The sequence below is a fragment of the Symphalangus syndactylus genome, chromosome 9, assembly GCF_028878055.3.
Source record: "Symphalangus syndactylus isolate Jambi chromosome 9, NHGRI_mSymSyn1-v2.1_pri, whole genome shotgun sequence".
NCBI classification, from domain to species: domain Eukaryota; kingdom Metazoa; phylum Chordata; class Mammalia; order Primates; family Hylobatidae; genus Symphalangus; species Symphalangus syndactylus.
In genome coordinates, this window is record NC_072431.2 from 109062475 (window position 1) to 109081050 (window position 18576).

Consider the following 18576-nt stretch of genomic DNA (forward strand, 5'->3'; position numbering starts at 1 on the left):
CTCAATGACGACGAGGCCCAACCCTTCCCGTCCAGGACCTCCAGAGACAACCGAAGGAGAGCCCAAGGCGGCTTCATTACTGTCGCCGCCCCCACTGAAGCAAGAGCTCCCCGGCTCCACTGAAACACCAGCTCATCTAAGCTTTCCCCAACGCCCGGCCCTCCGGGACGATACCTAACAACCACCGGCGCCCGCATCTGGAATAGGCTGGCGAGATACTTAGTATCCGAGGGCTCGGGACTTGGGGCCATCGAGGTCATGGGGACCCAGGATCCAGGGAACATGGGAACCGGCGTCCCAGCCTCGGAGCAGATAAGCTGTGCCAAAGAGGATCCACAAGTTTATTGCCCTGAAGAGACTGGCGGCACCAAGGATGTGCAGGTTACAGACTGCAAGAGTCCCGAAGACAGCCGACCCCAAAAAGAGACGGGCTGCTGCAATCCGGAGGACTCTGGGCAGCTGATGGCTTCCTATGAGGGTAAAGCTATGGGCTACCAGGTGCCTCCCTTTGGCTGGCGCATCTGTCTGGCTCATGAGTTTACAGAGAAGAGGAAACCCTTTCAAGCTAACAACGTCTCCCTAAGCAACATGATAAAGCATATAGGCATGGGCTTGAGGTGAGTAGACCCCATTGCCTAGAATGCCTTTGGATTCATTTTGTTCCAGCTCAAAACTTCTAGCAGAGGTGGGAAAGGGCGAGAAAGCAGTTGGGCTTCTTGTCTGAGTGAAGCGGCCCCTATCCGTGGCATATTTTAGGCCTGTGGTCTTGGACCGTGAGACCAGGTCAGATCTCTTTGCAACACCCTTCCCTCCCAGTGTTTTGTCTTTTCAGAAGGAAAGGGTAGGAACATTTGGTCATGCAATCAGCCTTTCCCATTCAGGCTCCTTCTCATATACTGGTTTCCAATGACTTCCCTTTGGGATTAGCTATACTTTGTGGCAAGATAGGAAAGGATAATCTGGCTGCTGTGACACTAACACAATGTTGTTTTATTTGGGGGTGGGGGGTCTCAACCCCTTATTTCCCACAAGCAGCTGGGGCATTCTCTGTACCTCATTAGACACACTGTTAGAGTCCCAACACTACTGCTTCTTTCCTCAAGCTTAGGTCCAGGGAGTAGGTAGGAAGAGCCTCCCTGCCCTCACCTCTGAAGTGATGAGAAGGTGCTGTCATTCTGTTCTGGCATAGAGAGCTCTTGATATTAAAAGTCATTTATCAGAGAGGCACTGCCATAGACTTAGAACCCGTCTAGATCCCCACTGAGTTCAAAGACTAGTGATGAGGAGCCAGACCCATTAACAGAACAGGTGGGTGTGAGGACAGAAAGCATCACCCTGAGGTCATCCTGACTCAGTCTACACAATATACACAGAACTGTGGAGGGAGGCATAAAGCTTGGGAAACCCTGCCCTTACAGCTTCTAGAGTAGGAGACCCTTCATTTCCCCAGTCAGTGCTGTGGGGCTGTGATGGGGAGGTCAGTTATCTAACCCTAGCCCTGGGGAGGGGGAAGGGCCTGATGCTGCCTGCACATCTGGCTTTGTTGGTGCCTGTGGGTAGCCTGTAGCAGAGAAGAATCATCCCTCCAGGCTGCTTCTGGAATCAATTCAGTCCAAGTTTGACCCCAAAAGCTTTCGGGTCAAAATAGGATCTAGTGTACATAGAGAAGTACACTGAGTTGCATGTGGTAGGAACAATGAGATAAGAAATGATGGGCATCCTAGCCTCTTAGCCCTTAAATATGAACTGAGTCATAGAGGCCTGAAGCTGTGCTCAACCCCCTGGACCCTGGCTCCCCATTCCAGGATAGAGTGGGGGGTACTGATACAGGGCTTTTGGAATAGGATGAGTTCCTATGAGGAGAAAGCACAGATGAGACAAGAATTCTAAGTGACAACTCTTGAGTTGAGGTTAAAATTGTGGAGAAGGCCAAATAGGTCAGGAATGGCCAGCTACCATATTAAGAGAGTGAGAGAGCTCCTAAGACAGAGCTGAACTGGGGGCACTCTGACCAGGAGCTCCAGCAAGACAGAATTCTCTGGGCCTTACCTTGGTAAGAACTCAATTTCAATTGTTCTCCCTTCCAGCCAGAGTCCACTCATTCAATAAATATTTATTGAGTGCTTTTTCCATGCCAGATAGTCCTTTGTTCTATCCTCATAGATTGCAGTTAACTCTCCCTGGTTGCCCTAATCCTCGGCCGCACCCTCCCTCTACCAGTCCTTTCTGGCCTCTAGTTTCAAAGTCCAGTTTTCTCTAAGCTGACAGAAAGGATTCTCTGCCTTCCTGTCATCCCATCCTTTGTCTTCCCTCTTCTTTCCACCCCTAGAATGTGCTGTCCCTTTTTATTTTATTTATTTATTTTTTTTTGAGACAGTCTTGCTCTTGTCACCCAGGCTGGAGTACAATGGCGCGATCTCAGCTCAGTGCAACCTCCGTCTCCTGGGTTCAAGCGATTCTCCTGCCTCAGCCTCCTGAGTAGCTGGGATTACAGGTGCCCGCCACCACAGCTGGCTAATATTTTTGTGTTTTTAGTAGAGACGGGGTTTCATCACATTGGCCAGGCTGGTCTTGAACTCCTGACCTCAGGTGATCCGCCCACCTCGGCCTCCCAAAGTGCTGGGATTACAGGTGTGAGCCACTGCGCCTGGCCACTGTCCCTATTCTTTAATCACATTTCTCCTCCTCTGCTCCAGTCTGTCTGTTATCTGTCTTGTGCCCCATCATTTGTATGTTCATTCATTTGTAAAATTGGCAAATATGCATTGACTGCAGACCATATGTCCTGCCCTGTGCTTGGACCTGAGGGTAATATTCAGCTAGTCTTTGTCATTGTCCCTTTCCCCAAGGGACTTAAAAATATGTCAGCCTCACATGAGGAACATTGAACTAACAAGGCAATGTCTGATTAGGAATTGAGATAACAGTTTGTATATATGAGTAATAATCATACCTGTACTTTATGGCTTTCTTATCTATTATGTCATTTGATCTTTCAACCATTTCATTAGATAGCTACAGCAGGTGGTATCCCCATTTTGTAGATGAGGAAACTGGGACTTAGGGGTTACTTACCCAATTATTTGGTTAGAAGTGGTGTGACTGAACAGTAGGCATAATGTGGTTAGGTAGGCAGGAGAGTGGAAATGGGAAAGAGTCTGGCAGGGCAGGGGCTACTTAGTGAGGACCCATCTGGAATGAGAATTTGTAGGAAATAAGATTAGAAGATAGTCTGGGACAGATGTCAGAGCCTTGAAAACAGAATCGTTTGCCTATTGAAAACAGCCTCAATCATTTGCCTCTTGGATATAGGGCTGTAGCAAGCCTAGGAAAATGTTGGGATTTTTTGAGCAAAATCAGAAAGCTTCACAGTTTAAATGCTGAATTAAAAAAAAAAAAAGGCGGCCGGGCACGGTGGCTCACGCTTGTAATCCCAGCACTTTGGGAGGCTGAGGCAGGCGGATCACGAGGTCAGGAGATCGTGACCACGGTGAAACCCCATCTCTACTAAAAATACAAAAAATTAGCCCGGCATGGTGGCGGGCGCCTGTAGTCCCAGCTACTTGGAGAGGCTGAGGCAGGAGAATGGCGTGAACCCGAGAGGCGGAGCTTGCAGTGAGCCGAGATTGTGCCACTGCACTCCAGCCTGGGCGACAGAGCGAGACTCCGTCTCAAAAAAAAAAAAAAAAAAGGCTTGAGAGGAAACGTCCAGAAATAAATATAAACACTGATTGTCTACAGGTGAGATGATTTTTTCCCCCTTTCACCTTTCATAATTAGAAAGAAAAATGATCATTTTAAAAAGAAGAAAGGCCAGAAGCGGTAGCTTACGCCTCTAATCCCAGCACTTTGGGAGGCCGAGGCGGGCGGATCACCTGGGGTCAGGAGTTCAAGACCAGCCTGGCTAACATGGTGAAACCCCATCTCTACTAAAAATACAAAAAAAAGTGCCAGGCATGGTAGTGGGCACCTGTAATCCCAGCTACTTGGGAGGCTGAGGCAGAAGAATTTCTTGAACACGGGAGGTGGAGTTTGCAGTGAACCAAGACCAAGCCACTGCACTCCAGCCTGGACAACAAAGAACGAAACTCTGTCGCAAAAAAATAATAATAAATAATACAAATAAAAATAAAAATAAGAAAGTTATTCCCAGCAGCCTATGCCTGTTTTGGAGGTAGGGGATTGGGGGTGGAGGCTGTGGGCCAGGAAACCATAAATGGTCCTTTCAGCACCTCAGACAGAAGCTCCTGATGTTGGAAGTAAAGCAGTGGTGGTGGTGCTAGAGAGGTAAGGAGAGATCAGAAAGCCCCTTCTGAGGAGAACAAAGGAGAGAAACAAAGCCACTCCTTCACTTCAGCTGGAGTGACTGGGAAGATGAAGGGACCTTGAACTGTATAGAAATCAAGAGGAAGAGAGGGTCCTTGGGACATTTAATGGGAGGTCACAGAGAGAGGCAGGTGACTCAGCCTGTGAACAACTGCCCACCTGCCCCCTTCCACTCACATTGCCTCTTGCTCCTCAGGTACCTGCAGTGGTGGTACCGGAAGACCCAGGTGGAAAAGAAGACACCTTTCATCGACATGATCAATTCTGTACCCCTAAGACAGATTTATGGTGAGCCCCACCCCATCTCTGCTCTGCTCAGAGAAGGCCTAGCCTCCAGGTCTACCACAGTTAGGCAGAGACTTCCAGCTTATGCAAATTGCACTGTTCCATCCCCTAGGTTTTCAGAGGAACCAGGCTTTATAGTCTAGAAAGTTAGAAATGGGCTTATTTTCCTCTCCCAATACCCCACTAACCATCCTGATTTCTCTAGGTTGTCCTTTGGGTGGCATCGGGGGAGGCACTATTACCCGTGGCTGGAGAGGCCAGTTCTGTCGTTGGCAGCTTAACCCTGGAATGTATCAGCACCGGACAGTCATCGCTGACCAAGTAAGAGCCAGGAGGTGGAGAGGCCAGGACAATACCTCCCCAGGCCAAGAAGGAAGGACCTCTTGGCTAGTGTAGGAGGTAGCAGTTAGATGTGAATAAGATTCAATCTAATAAGTACTCTCAGGATGCTTCCTGTGTGCCCAGCCCTGAGCTAGGATATACTGTAGGAATAAGACACACACAAGCACACGTTCCTTGAAAGAGTAAACAGACCTGGCATTTCTCTAGTAAATGCCTCCTGTCTACCTCACCATCCCAACCCAACTAGCTGAGGCAGCCTCCAACCACAGAGAATGCAGAGAATTCCCAAATCACTTAACCTGGCTGAAAGAACATCTGGTAGGACTGGAAGGGAAAAGAAAATCCAAAGTCTATAAACTCATGGGAAAAAAAGACATGTAGTACAAGGTTCTTCACCCTGATTGAGGAACCTTCACCAAAGTTCACCTCCTCTGCTGATCACTCCCCTGGAGGTCTCTCTGGCTTAGGGTCTAAAAAGCTCCTTCTCTCCTAGGCTTAGATCTCCAGCCTTTTTCCCTCTTCTGAAGCTTCACTTTTTTCCTTTTGCTCCTGCATCACATCTGGGCCTTAAACTGCCAGAAGTATGTGGCCTGCCTTTCATCATATCTCTCTAGTTGACCGCCCCTTTAGAGTTGTCTAGGAAGTTCCTCTTTCCTGGCTTCAGCATTCAGCCTCATCTTCAAAGGAAAAATGACTAGCAAATCTTTAGTCCAATTAATGGCAATGCCCTTCCTGGTTCACATTTACCAGCCCTGCCCATGTCCCAAGATCCCTCTCTGCCTCATCCCTTAGGTATCCTGAGGGGAATGGCTTCCGGAATTGTGACTCTACAATTAAAGTAATTATTGCATGCTTAACATGTGCTAGACACTGTGCTAGGCTCTTTGTATACTGTTTAATATTAAAAACAATCCTACAAGGGAAGTACCACTATTATGCTCATTTTGCAGATGAGGACACTAAGATCCAGAGAGGTTTAGTAACATGCGCAAGGTCACAAGGTTGGTAAATGGAAAGGTTGGGATTCAGAACCATTTCTTTCTGTGGTGAAGAGCTTGTGGTCTTAACCATTATGTACCATTCCAACAAAATGAAAAATTATTTTATACAGTTGTCCCTCAGTATCTATGGGGGGTTGGGCCCAGGACCCGCTACCGAGGAGGCTCAAGTCTTTGATTTGAAATGGCTTATAGTATTTGCAAATAACCATTGCACATCCTCCTATATACTTTAAATCATCTGTAGATTACTTATAATACCTCACACATTGTCACATAAACCCTTGTCGTACCATACAATAAATAAAGTGTGTACATATTCGGTACAGACGCAACTTTTTTTCCGCATATTTTAGATTTGGTTGGTTGAATCCACTGATGTGGAACTCACAGATACGGAGAGCCGACTGTATACAATAACAATATTTGGCATAGTTTGAACCAGAGAAAGGGATATTAATCCCTCATAGCTCCTACCCTCCAAGAGCTAAAACTTTTTTTTGAGAAAATAAGACTTAGGGGAAATGGAGACTGTGAGACCACATCAGGAGAGGGGTGGATAGTATACTGCGGGAAAAGGGACAGCGCTGCAGATTTCGCTTATTCCCTCCACATACATGCCAACTCTGAAGAGGGGTGCATCAGTGAATTAGAAAATGTCCCTACCCTCAGAAGAATCCATAGAGCAGTCAGGGACACAGAATGGTCAGTCAATACATTATAACATAATACACTAAATGCTAGAATAGAGGGGGAGGGGGGTACATATAATGACACACTGCTGGAAGAAGTAGAGGAGAAGGAAGAGATGGCTTTTGACCTAGGCTTTGAAGGATGAGAGGTTTCACCAGATAGCGAACAAGCATGAGCACAGGCATGGAGGAGGGAAAGTAGTGTGCTCAAGGAACAGTGAGTGTTTTTATATGAACAGACTGTAGGTGCTTGAACAGGTGATGAGTCTGATGGGCAGGGAGAGGCCAGCTCAAGAAGGGCCTTGAAAGCCAGGCAAGAGTTGAGACTTTAGCCTGAGGGCCATGGGGAGTCACTGAAACATCCTAACCAAGGACTGACCTATCTTCATTTGCCTGTGAGAAAGATCACTCTGCTACCCAGATGAAAAGGGCCACAGAAAAAGCAGGAGATTGTTTGGGCTTAAATGAGGTGCTAACACCACCGTAGTGGAGAAGGGAGAGAAAGCTTGGGAGATAGATGGACTGGGAGGTAGCAGGACTTGGTGATTCACTAAGCCTAGGGGATGACTTGAAGCTGATGGCGCAGTGGTAACAGTTGCAGGCTCTGAAAGGGGAGGAGCTGATTTGAGGAGAGGGAAGACTTAGTTTTTGGTGCCTGTGGGTTACCCCGTTCCAGCCTATCTGCCCTCTTAAGTTCACAGTGTGCCTGCGTCGGGAAGGGCAGACTGTGTACCAGCAAGTCCTGTCCCTGGAGCGCCCAAGTGTCCTCCGCAGCTGGAACTGGGGCCTGTGTGGGTACTTTGCTTTCTACCACGCCCTCTATCCCCGAGCCTGGACTGTCTATCAGCTTCCTGGCCAGAATGTCACCCTCACCTGCCGTCAGATCACACCCATCTTGCCCCATGATTACCAGGTGAGGCCCCCACGTCTGTATCTTCCATTGCCCTCCCTTCCCCAGGACCTGCCTCTGCTACAAACTGCATGGCCTGCTGGGCACAGTAGCTCACGCCTGTAATCCCAACACTTTGGGAGGCCAAGGCAGGCGGATCACGAGGTCAGGAGATCAAGACCATCCTGGCTAACATGTGAAACCCCATCTCTACTAAAAATACAAAAAAAAATTAGCTGGGCGTGGTGGCGGGCGCCTGTAATCCCACCTACTCGGGAGGCTGAGGCAGGAGAATGGTGTGAACCCAGGAGGCGGAGCTTGCAGTGAGCCGAGATCGCGCCACCGCACTCCAGCCTGGACGACAGAGCGAGACTCCGTCTCAAAAAAAAAAAAAAAAAAGAAGAAACTGCATGCCCATTGAAAGGGAGGTTGGAGCCATGAACATCACACTGGCTTCCCAGAACCACCGCCCAACTGGTTCTGGTCTTGTATGTTCCCTGGTAGGCCGTTTGCCTGGGAATACAGGGAGATGCAAGTGGACAAAAGAAGAGTACACTGGGGAGTATTTGAGTCAGGTCTTCTGTGTGCCCAGGACTGATCCTAGGAGAGTGGGGTCAGGAGAGGCTCTACTGGGACCATCTGAGTCTAATCTTCTGCCCCCAGGACAGCAGCCTGCCTGTAGGAGTCTTTGTGTGGGACGTGGAAAATGAAGGGGACGAAGCTCTAGATGTGTCCATCATGTTCTCCATGCGCAATGGACTGGGGGGTGATGATGCCCCAGGGGGTTTGTGGAATGAGCCCTTCTGTCTGGAGCGTGGCGGGGAAACTGTCCAGGGGCTGCTGCTGCATCATCCAACCCTTCCAAACCCCTACACGATGGCTGTGGCTGCACGAGTCACGGTAAGGAAAGAGCCTGCCCTATACCTTAGCCCCTGAACCCCACCTCCACCCCAGCATGGTCTCTTCATCCACCCTCATCATACTCCTGTAAGCCCCTGGGCCTGGGAGGTTAAAGAGTAAGTAAGAGGAGCTGGGGAGCTAGCCGGGACCCAGTATACTCGTGGAGCCTGCCCTCACAGTCCCTGGCCCCTTCACAGGCAGATACCACGGTAACCCACATCACAGCCTTTGACCCTGACAGCACGGGGCAGCAGGTGTGGCAGGATCTACTTCAGGATGGACAGCTGGACTCTCCCACTGGTGATGGGGGGTCTGACTGGGAGATGGTGGGAAGAAAGGTTGTCCCTGTCTTGGGACCAGGGGTGGGAGGCCTGGTAATAAGTAGGCCTTGTTTCCATGTTAGGGATCCCTATCCGTGGGGCTGAAGGGGCTCCTGTCCTGAATTCTCTTGTGCTTCTCTCAGGCCAAAGCACCCCTACGCAGAAAGGTGTAGGCATTGCTGGAGCTGTGTGTGTTTCCAGCAAGTTGCAACCTCGAGGCCAGTGCCGCCTGGAGTTTTCACTGGCTTGGGACATGCCCAGGATCATGTTTGGAGCTAAAGGCCAAGTCCACTACAGGTGAGGGGACCAAGAAAGTGTAAGGATCCAAAGCGCTGGAGCTCTGACCTGGGGCTTGTGTTCATCCTTCCCCTTCCCACCCCAGGCGGTATACAAGGTTCTTTGGCCAGGATGGAGATGCAGCACCTACCCTCAGCCACTATGCACTGTGCCAATACCCAGAGTGGGAAGAGAGGATCTCAGCTTGGCAGAGCCCGGTATTGGATGACAGGTGCCAGTGGGGCCCATCTCTTACCTTTCTCCTGGGCACTCACTCCGAATGGGACTCCTCGATTTACTCTCCACCCACCAAAGTCAGTAGACTTGCACTGGGATTCATTTGATGATCCCACTCTGCTGAGCCCCTTCCATCCTGGGAGGTGCATGTTCCTTAAACCATTTCCTCCTCCTCGCTTCCCAGATCACTGCCTGCCTGGTACAAGTCTGCACTGTTCAATGAACTATACTTCCTGGCTGATGGAGGCACAGTATGGCTGGAAGTTCTTGAGGACTCCCTACCAGAGGAGCTGGGCAGAAACATGTGTCACCTCCGCCCGACCCTACGGGAATACGGTCGATTTGGCTACCTTGAGGGTACAGGATGCTGGTGGGCTGGGATATGGCAGGCCATCCCCAAGTCAGGATGATGGATTTGCCTACCCCAGGGTATTTGTTAGGGTTAGGGGGTGATGGGTGTGGACTAGTGAAGTGCCCCACCTCTAAATCTAGAGGACAAGCTACAGAGGGGTTTGAAGGGGAAGCAGGAATTCTGGCAACAGTGTGTCTCATTCATTCCTCCAGGCCAGGAGTACCGCATGTACAACACATATGATGTCCACTTTTATGCTTCCTTTGCCCTCATCATGCTCTGGCCCAAACTTGAGCTCAGCCTACAGTATGACATGGGTGAGGATCCCTTTTGTGCCGCTTCTGCCCTCTTGGCTCCCCATACCCCCGAACTTCTGCGGTCCCTCAGATTGTCTCTTCTTTCCCTTCCCTTCATACGTATCTGCATGCTGCTTACTGGTTCCCCACTGCGGTCACACACATAGCTGTGTGCTCCTCCTCAGGCATGCCCATTCCCTGCCTCCCTTCTGTGTCTGCTCCCCCAGCTCTGGCCACTCTCAGGGAGGACCTGACACGGCGACGGTACCTGATGAGTGGGGTGATGGCACCTGTGAAAAGGAGGAACGTCATCCCCCATGATATTGGGGACCCAGGTAAAAGTCCACCCCAAGGTCAGCTTCCCTCCCTCAACTTTTGCACCCTCTACCCTATCCACCAATGCAAGTGACCCAAGTCCCCTCCTCTCCCACAGATGATGAACCATGGCTCCGCGTCAATGCATATTTAATCCATGATACTGCTGACTGGAAGGACCTGAACCTGAAGTTTGTGCTGCAGGTTTATCGGGACTATTACCTGACGGGTGATCAAAACTTCCTGAAGGACATGTGGCCTGTGTGTCTAGTAAGGGATGCACATGCAGTGGCCAGTGTGCCAGGGGTATGGTTGGTGTCTGGGAAAAGCCTAGCTGGTTGTTGCCTTTCTTCAGTACCTAGGTCTTCAACATCTTGGTCCCTCTCTAGGCTGTGATGGAGTCTGAAATGAAGTTTGACAAGGACCATGATGGACTCATTGAAAATGGAGGCTATGCAGACCAGACCTATGATGGATGGGTGACCACAGGCCCCAGGTTAGCGGGTAGGGGTTTCCAGGAGGCCTGAGGTGGGAAACTGGGCACCAAGGGATTGTAGGGCTCAAGAAAAAAATGACTCCTTGTCTATTACACTGCATGGGAGCAGCTGGAGCTGCCAGTCTGACCCCCAAACCCATGTCCCTGATCAGTGCTTACTGTGGAGGGCTGTGGCTGGCAGCTGTGGCTGTGATGGTCCAGATGGCTGCTCTGTGTGGGGCACAGGACATCCAGGATAAGTTTTCTTCCATCCTCAGCCGGGGCCAAGAAGCCTATGAGAGACTGCTGTGGAATGGTGAGTTTGGGGAGCCTAAGTAGTCTTAAGGCAGCTGAGAGGACACCAAGAGCCTTATTTTTCTCTTCCTCGACTCCAGGCCGCTATTACAACTATGACAGCAGCTCTCGGCCTCAGTCTCGTAGTGTTATGTCTGACCAGTGTGCTGGACAGTGGTTCCTGAAGGCCTGTGGCCTAGGAGAAGGAGACACTGAGGTGAGAGAGAGGAGGAGGAGCCAGAGAGAAAACTGGGTTTTCCCTGGAGGTGGGAAGTAAGTATATGAGACCACGTTCCTGCCCTTGCCCCTCCAGGTGTTTCCTACCCCACACGTGGTCCGTGCTCTCCAAACTATCTTTGAGCTGAACGTCCAGGCCTTTGCAGGAGGGGCCATGGGGGCTGTGAATGGGATGCAGCCCCATGGTGTCCCTGATAAATCCAGTGTGCAGTCTGATGAAGTCTGGGTGGGTGTGGTCTACGGGCTGGCAGCTACCATGATTCAAGAGGTAATGTACTCCCTTTCCCATCTCTCCACCATCTGTATCCTGGCCCAGAAAACTTCCTCAACCACCAAATTTCTTCAAGGCATAACCCAATGCCATCTTATCCGTCTATAAAGCCTCCCGTTTTTCCCTGGTATGCATTCCAGCTCCTGCCTTCAGGCTTCTGTCTGTGGGTCATAGTTATCTCCTCCACTTGCTGGGAGCTCCTTGAAGGCAAAGACTCTACTGCCTCCATCTATCAGTGGAAATGGCTATTCAGAGGGTGCCAAGTTAGTATGTATGACTGTCATCTCTCCCAACAGGGCCTGACTTGGGAGGGCTTCCAGACAGCTGAAGGCTGCTACCGTACCGTGTGGGAGCGCCTGGGTCTGGCCTTCCAGACCCCAGAGGCATACTGCCAGCAGCGAGTCTTCCGCTCACTGGCCTACATGCGGCCACTGAGCATCTGGGCCATGCAGCTAGCCCTGCAACAGCAGCAGCACAAAAAGGCCTCCTGGCCAAAAGTCGAACAGGGCACAGGACTAAGGACAGGGCCTATGTTTGGACCAAAGGAAGCCATGGCAAACCTGAGCCCAGAGTGAGCCATCTGAACTGTGGAAGGGAAGTGCTAACAGCCCAGCCTCCAGCCTGGCCTTTCCTCCTTCCCCTCTGAACCTCCTGCAGCCCTGAGCCATCAGGACAATCATACCCCTTCCCTTCTCTCCACCCAATTGTGCCAGTAAATGGGGGTTGAGGGTGACCTAGGCAGCATTAGAATCACTTATTTATTTCTTTCCTCACCTGTTCCCTGACTGCATGGAATGTTCAGGGAGGTCAGTTGATTTCCCCAGGTACATTCATGGCGTGACAGACACATGGGTACAAATAAAAGACCCAGAAAGCCAGTAAGTGTGGTGTGTTTGAGCCCCCAGTCCTCCTGACAGGGCACAGGAGCTGCAGCCAGCCCTTGCCCACTGCTTTTTATTTGGACACAGATGGGGAGCCCCCCAAGCTCTTGCTGAGACCCCCCACATATCCTCATATCTAGCCTGAGTATCTGTCTTGCAAAATGACAGAGGGGCTACCAGTAGGAAGCCATCCCCCCTTCCTTGTGAGATTTGCCTGCAGGGGGAGGATGGGACCTCGGCAGAGAGGCTCTGAGAAGAGGTCAGGGAATGGCCACTCCAGGGGAGGCTCTGCACTGGGAGCCTGAAGCATGTAGTGCAGCAGGCAGGAAGAGTTGCCAGGGGCCTGGAGTACACAGTCTGAGCCGTCCAACCACTGGTGTGTGCTGTCTTTTGGCACCTCTGATTGCAGGGAAGGCAGCTTCAGCTGGTAAGGGTCCTCACTGGGGAGGGCACGAAGCTGGCGGGACAACACTGAGGAGACAAAGAATCTTCAGAGGCCAACCCAGGCCTCTCCCCTCACCCGTGTCTGAGAGCTATCCTTAAGCCTCTTACCTCCATGCTCAGCTGGCAGGCTCCCCCTTGTGTCAGAGGAGTACATAGCAGGTACAAGGAGGAGGCAGAAGGAGACTAGTAGGACCTAGAGCACAGGAAAAAGGAGATGAAGAAGGGCTCTGGATTGCCCTGTCCCCACCAACTGAGAAAAGGACTTTTCCCCTCATCACTATCCTCACCAAGATGCAGGTGCTGCTGCTGCTGGTTTTGTTTGATATCTCAGTCACCATGGCCTGGAGTTTCCTCAGTTGATCTAGAAGGGACCTAGAGGAAGAGAGGGGCCAATAGTGAGCATCCCCTGGCCTAGCACTCTGAGACACAGTGAAACTCCTGTTCAGGCCACCTCCTCCATCTCTGCACTGGATTCTCTCTCTTACTTTTCATTCTATTTTTGCAAACGACTTCTTCCTCTCTGGACAAAATGCCTGAAGTTCCTCATTAAAACAACAACAAAAAAAGCAAAAACAAAACAAAACAAAAAAAACTCTGCCAGGACTTAACCTCCTTTGCAAATATCATCAGTAGTTCCCCATTGTCTGATCAGCTATGCACATAGTCCTCTCCAGGCATTCTCTATGTTCTCTACCTTCTGTCCCAGCTCACATGTGTTAGAGTTCCAGCCCAAGAGGACTATGCTGGGCTAGTCCTCTTGCCTAGGATGCTTTCTCTCTGCCTAGAATGCTTTCCCAACCCAACCCCAGAATCCTAACTACTATGAAAGCCCATGAAGTCTTTTTTACCCCCTTTCTTTTTCTTGGTACTCAACTTAGTTACTTGGAAATGTATTCCCCACTACCGGGAGCTTCTTGGAATCAGAGACCTAGTGAAGGCAGCTGCGCAGTTAGAAATCAAGTGTAGGGCAGGGGAAAGAGTGAGAAAGCATTAAATGAAGGGCATAGGAACGGAATGGTTTGGAGGCATACTTACAAATTCTGTTCCTCCAGAAGATGTACTTTGTTCTGAAGCTCCATATTCTGGGCTGTGTATTTCAAGACCCTGGGGGAAATAACAAAGATAAGGGGATATGGCCTGTATCCTCCCTTCAAAAACCTAATACCTACAACAGAGTCCCTCTCCCTTTTATACCTGCTCTCTAAACCCCCAACATACACCTTCTTTTTCCTGCGGCTCTCTTGAGCAGATCTTTTATTTCGAATCTTCCTCCGCACACGTTTCAGAATTTGTTCCTCTGTCTGAAAGGAAATGGAAAAGGATATCATTAAAGGAACTCTAGAAAAAGGAGTTGAAAGGCAACTGAGATCAATCTCTTTCCAACACAGAAATCCCTTCTACAGCTTCCCTGACCAACAGGCATTCAGATTCTTTCTGAATGCCTCCACGGACCAGACCATTTTAAACTATTAAAAAAAAAAAAAATTGGTCAGGCAGTATTCAGGTGACGTGGCTCATGCCTGTAATCCCAACACTTTGGGGAGCTAAGACAGGAGGACTGCTTGAGCCCGGGAGTTTGAGACCAGCCTGAGCAACATAGTGAGACCTTGTCTCTACTAAAAATAAAAAATTAGCCGGGTGTGGTGGCACATGCCTGTGGTCCCTGCTACTCAGGAGACTGAGGAAGGAGGATCACTTGAGCCTGAGAGGTCGAAGCTGTAGCGAGCCATGATCTCGCCACTATTCTCCAACCTGGGCAATAAAGCAAGAACCTGTCTCCAAACAAACAAAAACTTCCTTATCCTGAACCAACAGCTGCCTCCTTGTAATTTCTATCCGTTGGACTTACCTAGTATCTCTGGGGCCAAATAGAATAAACCCTGTTTAGCTATTTTAAGGCACTTAATATTTCCTCAGAGCGTAAAGAAAAAAAAAAAGACAGAATTTTTAACTCATCTTCTCAGGATAGACTGCATCCTCTTAATATCTGTCAAAGATGTGCTCTAGCCAGTATCAAGGAAAGCAAGATAGTTAGTGACTTGTACAGACAATAACTCTATCGCTACAGTTTCCAAATCCCATTAACTTTCCTAGTAGCCACATCACACTGCTGACTCATCTTGTACTTTGAAGAAATTAAAATTCTTCACTTTGGGAGGCCAAGGTGGGTAGATCACTTGAGCCCAGGAGTTCGAGACCAGCCTGGCAACAAGGCAAAACCCCATCTCTACTAAAAATACCAAAAAAAAAAAAAAAATTACTGGGCAGGGTAGTGTGCACCTGTAGTCTCAGCTACTCGAGAGGCTGAGGTGGGAGAATCACCTAAGCCCAGAAAGTCAAGGCTGCAGTGAGCCATGATCACATCAGTGCACTCCAACCTGGGCAACAGAGCAAGACCTTGTCAAAAAAAAAAAAAAAAAAAAAAATTCCTGTAACCTTTCTATTAATGAGCACTGATTTCATCATAGTATCCCAGTACTCTGCTTGTGAAGTTGCCACTCATTGCTTAAAACTGAAAACTAAGGATTTTACATTTATTCATGTACTGCTTAGTCCAACCCTGTTGAACTCTCTAAACAGTGCTACCATTCAGCAAGAGGTGGATTACTATGAAGCCAATGAAGTGTCAAGGCCCTTCACTTACACAATCCTTTCCAAGGCCCAATACTAATGTTGCACTGATAATTTTGAGTTATTTTTTTTTTTAACAGAACACCAAAATTTGTATAAGCCCAACAAAAACGAGGATCTGCCCTTGCATCTAGCATATTGGGTACCTGCCTCAACTTCCTATTAGCAATAAATCTACTAAGTTTCTCACCTCAATCCTTTTTTAAAGTTATTGATATAAAGTTAACAGAATTTGCCTACTTTGGACTTTTAATCCCTTTTCAGCCTTTGCTCGACCAATGAGAGTCCTACCTTAGTGAGAGGAAGTGTCTCAGGCAGAGTAATCCCCTCCTTCTCCAATAGACTCTTCTCCTCATCTGTCAGTACCAGCCTAGCAATCTCCTAGGGTAACAAGAAAGTGGGCGGCAGTTGCATGGGGATGTCAGAGAGGAATGGGGAATCTTGTCCCCACATGGGGAATGTGAGAGTAATCTTCCTGAAAATCAAGTCAAGTACCTGCTCTGCCAGCTCCTCCATATGCTGTGGAGTCATCTGGGTCCCCTCTTTTCTACAGCTCTCACTCTCTGCAAAAGGGAAAGTATGAATAGCCAGGCCCATGAACCCTGTCCTCCCCGCAAACCTATTTCAGACTCACCTAGATCCATACAGACAGGTTCCCGTGGGAGGGAGTAGGTGTGGTCATGGTGGACAAGGCAGGGGTTGAAAGAGCTGAGAACGTTCAACGACGCTGGGGGACTCAGCAGGGAGCTCAGCAAATCATCTACTTCCCAGTCGCTCGGTACCTGCGCAGGGTTCCAATGAACAGGCCTTGACCTATCATCATCCCCTGACCTCATGGACATCCCACGCTTTCCCCAGTCAGAACCCCAACCCACCTCAGAAAGCGGCAGCTCCCAGTCCAGTGGGGCCCTCACGGCCTCATCGGGTGCCGTCCCCAAATTTCCACTTTCCTCTAGCAGGAAGCCCAGCAGGTCTTGGTCACCAGCATCCAATTCCAGCTCCATTTGGGACAACTAAGGAAAGGGTGGGCCACCGGGCCCCAACGTCCGAAGCCCAGACACGAGCCCCAGGCCAGCGGTAGGCCTCGGGCACCTATCCACTGTCCCTCTTCGGCCGGCCGGGCTTCCCCGCCAGGGGCTTTTCATAGCCCTCTCCGGACCTGCCTCCCAGGCTCAATTCTCCTCAGCCTCCAACGCAGGGAAAGTGACGCACCCTAGCCCGTGGCACTGTGGGACTTGGAGTTCCCTCCAACTGAGAAGAGGCTTGGGTGCAGCGCCACGTCCCAGGGGCTATGCAAATGTAGGGGACGGCCCTGCTGCCGCCTCGCACCCCGAGGGCGGGGGTTCCAGGGCTCCGGCTCCGCCTTCTCCCCCAAGCTAGAAAAAGGAAGAGTTCCGGCCTGAAAGGGAACTCGGGCGTCGTCCTGGCGTCCTCTCCGGATTGCGCCGCACCCTCGCTTCCTGCCAGGGAGGGGCTGCGGGCTTTGGCGGCTCCCGAGCATCGAGAACGGAGCCAGAGCAGCTTCCTGCCTGCCCCACGCGACCATAGAGCGCGGGCCCAGGGCGCCGCCCGCGGGTGGGGGACGTTCCCAGGACGGAAGTGGCCGCGAGAGTGTCGAAGGGAGGGCGAGGCCGGAGCCTGAGGGCGACCCGAGAAGCTGCGGGGCGGCGGGCCGGCGGGCCGGCGGGCGGGGCGCAGAGCCAGGCAGCACAGGTAGGCCAGACCGGGACGGGCGGGGGCCTTAGGGTGGGGCCGTGGGGCCTGGCGCCGGGGGCGGGCGGGCCCTGCCTCTCCTGCGTGTCCAGTTCGGGTCCTATTAATTGGAGAGGTCAGCGTCCAGCGCATCTCGGCTTGAGCTTGGCGTGAAGTAGGCCGTCTTGGGGGAGACAGGCCTTTCCTGGGAGCAGTCCTGTGTCTGGGTTAGGCTTTGGGGAGCGTGAGGAGTCGGGTGGCAGCGGGGCGCATGGCGGGGACGGGCTTTGGTGTTAGCTGATAGCGGGCATGTGGGTAGAAAAGCTTTGGGAGAGTTGGGGATTAGGTGGGGTCCGTTTAGGAATCAAGGGTCGCTATAGGAGTTAAAAGCTGGGGTTAAAACTTAAGAGTTAAGAGTTAGTGTGAGTCAGGTCCGTTTTAGATAGGTAAGGTTTAGATTAAGGTCATTATCTTGTTTGCTGGGATGGCCATCATACGTCATAATTTGAGTTCATGGTCGGGTTAAGGGTCAACAACAGGAATCAGGTTAGAGCATGTTTGAGGGATTAAAGAATGTTGGCATGGTCGGTATTAAGGATAAACAGTGAAAGCGTGAGTTAGGAATCAAGTTACAAATGAACTTTAGGCTTAGGGGTCAACATTTAGGGTTGACATCAGGGGATTTGGTGCTAAAGGCAAAACTTAGATCACTTTCAGGGATCAGGGATTGGATATGAGTCTCCGCTAGGAAAGGGATGAATGTCCACGCCGGTACTGGGAATCAGGAAACAAATTAGAGGTGGAGTTAATGTTAGGAATTTGGGGCAGCTTCAGGGGTTGTGGTTTGAGGCCAGAATAGTTGACCTTGAGCAGATAAAATTTAAGAGGTTGGCAGTAGGTAAATGCCCTTCTTTTGTAGGGAAGTCCTTTATTCCTATGTAGTTACAGGGGCTTCTCTTCACCCGGAGAGATAACAAACTAATTTCGGGCTAGCATTCTGGCTTTAGCTAGAATTACAGGCATCTGGGATTCCAGCTTTTTTATTCCATTCTCTAAGCCCAAGGCCCTTGCTGTGGCCACCACAGTTAGGGGACAGAGATTCTGGACTATGTTGTTTACAGACAACATAGGTGGGAAATAGGGACCCAGGATGTACAAGACCTAGAGTCACAAGTTGGGGACTGCCTAGGGAAGAAGGAGCTGATGACTATGGGGGAAGCTAACCAAGGAATCACTGTTGCCATGGGAGAAGGGAATAACTGAATCCCCTGAAAGTTTAGCCCTGCTGTCTCCCACTTTATTTGTTCTCTTGGTATTAAGCCCTCCTCTCCAGCTCTCATCCCTGACTCTGCATTTCACACCCATCCTGCCTATCCCCTTACAAAATACTTCCCTTGCCTTTAACTCTCCCATGCTCATCATC

The 18576-nt window shown here is 50.3% G+C and overlaps 3 protein-coding genes across 6 annotated transcripts in view; 2 read left to right on the forward strand and 1 right to left on the reverse strand.

The window, feature by feature from the left end:
• Positions 1–257: 257 nt before the first annotated feature.
• On the forward strand, positions 258–12383 carry GBA2 (glucosylceramidase beta 2). 3 transcript variants are annotated; one of them, XM_063609769.1, is made up of 17 exons: positions 258–617; positions 4523–4614; positions 4817–4932; positions 7320–7556; positions 8196–8432; positions 8630–8732; positions 8896–9049; positions 9135–9260; positions 9450–9622; positions 9830–9934; positions 10141–10248; positions 10347–10498; positions 10618–10724; positions 10877–11019; positions 11099–11214; positions 11311–11502; positions 11802–12383. In XM_063609769.1, exons 1-17 carry the CDS (start codon positions 259–261, stop codon positions 12078–12080), a joined length of 2799 nt encoding a protein of 932 aa, XP_063465839.1. In that variant the 5' UTR covers position 258; the 3' UTR covers positions 12081–12383. The 3 variants fall into 3 exon arrangements, with proteins under 3 accessions (XP_063465839.1, XP_055149746.1, XP_055149747.1); XM_055293771.2 differs by having other exon boundaries at positions 7338–7556; XM_055293772.2 differs by lacking the exon at positions 7320–7556.
• CREB3 (cAMP responsive element binding protein 3) lies at positions 10362–16681 on the reverse strand. Its single transcript, XM_055293782.2, has 9 exons — positions 16337–16681; positions 16096–16243; positions 15957–16024; positions 15753–15842; positions 14025–14131; positions 13866–13934; positions 13118–13202; positions 12939–13023; positions 10362–12857 (listed from the first exon to the last, which is right to left on the reverse strand). The coding sequence occupies exons 1-9, from the start codon at positions 16463–16465 to the stop codon at positions 12523–12525; spliced, it is 1116 nt and encodes a 371-aa protein (XP_055149757.1). The 5' UTR covers positions 16466–16681; the 3' UTR covers positions 10362–12522.
• Positions 16682–17041: 360 nt separating this feature from the next.
• Positions 17042–18576, forward strand: part of TLN1 (talin 1) — a 35411-nt gene continuing 33876 nt past the window's right edge. For both annotated transcript variants that reach the window (XM_063609762.1, XM_055293764.2), the window contains exon 1: positions 17042–17174. The gene's annotated coding sequence lies outside the window, so the exon portion shown is untranslated. The remainder of the gene's footprint in view (positions 17175–18576) is intronic.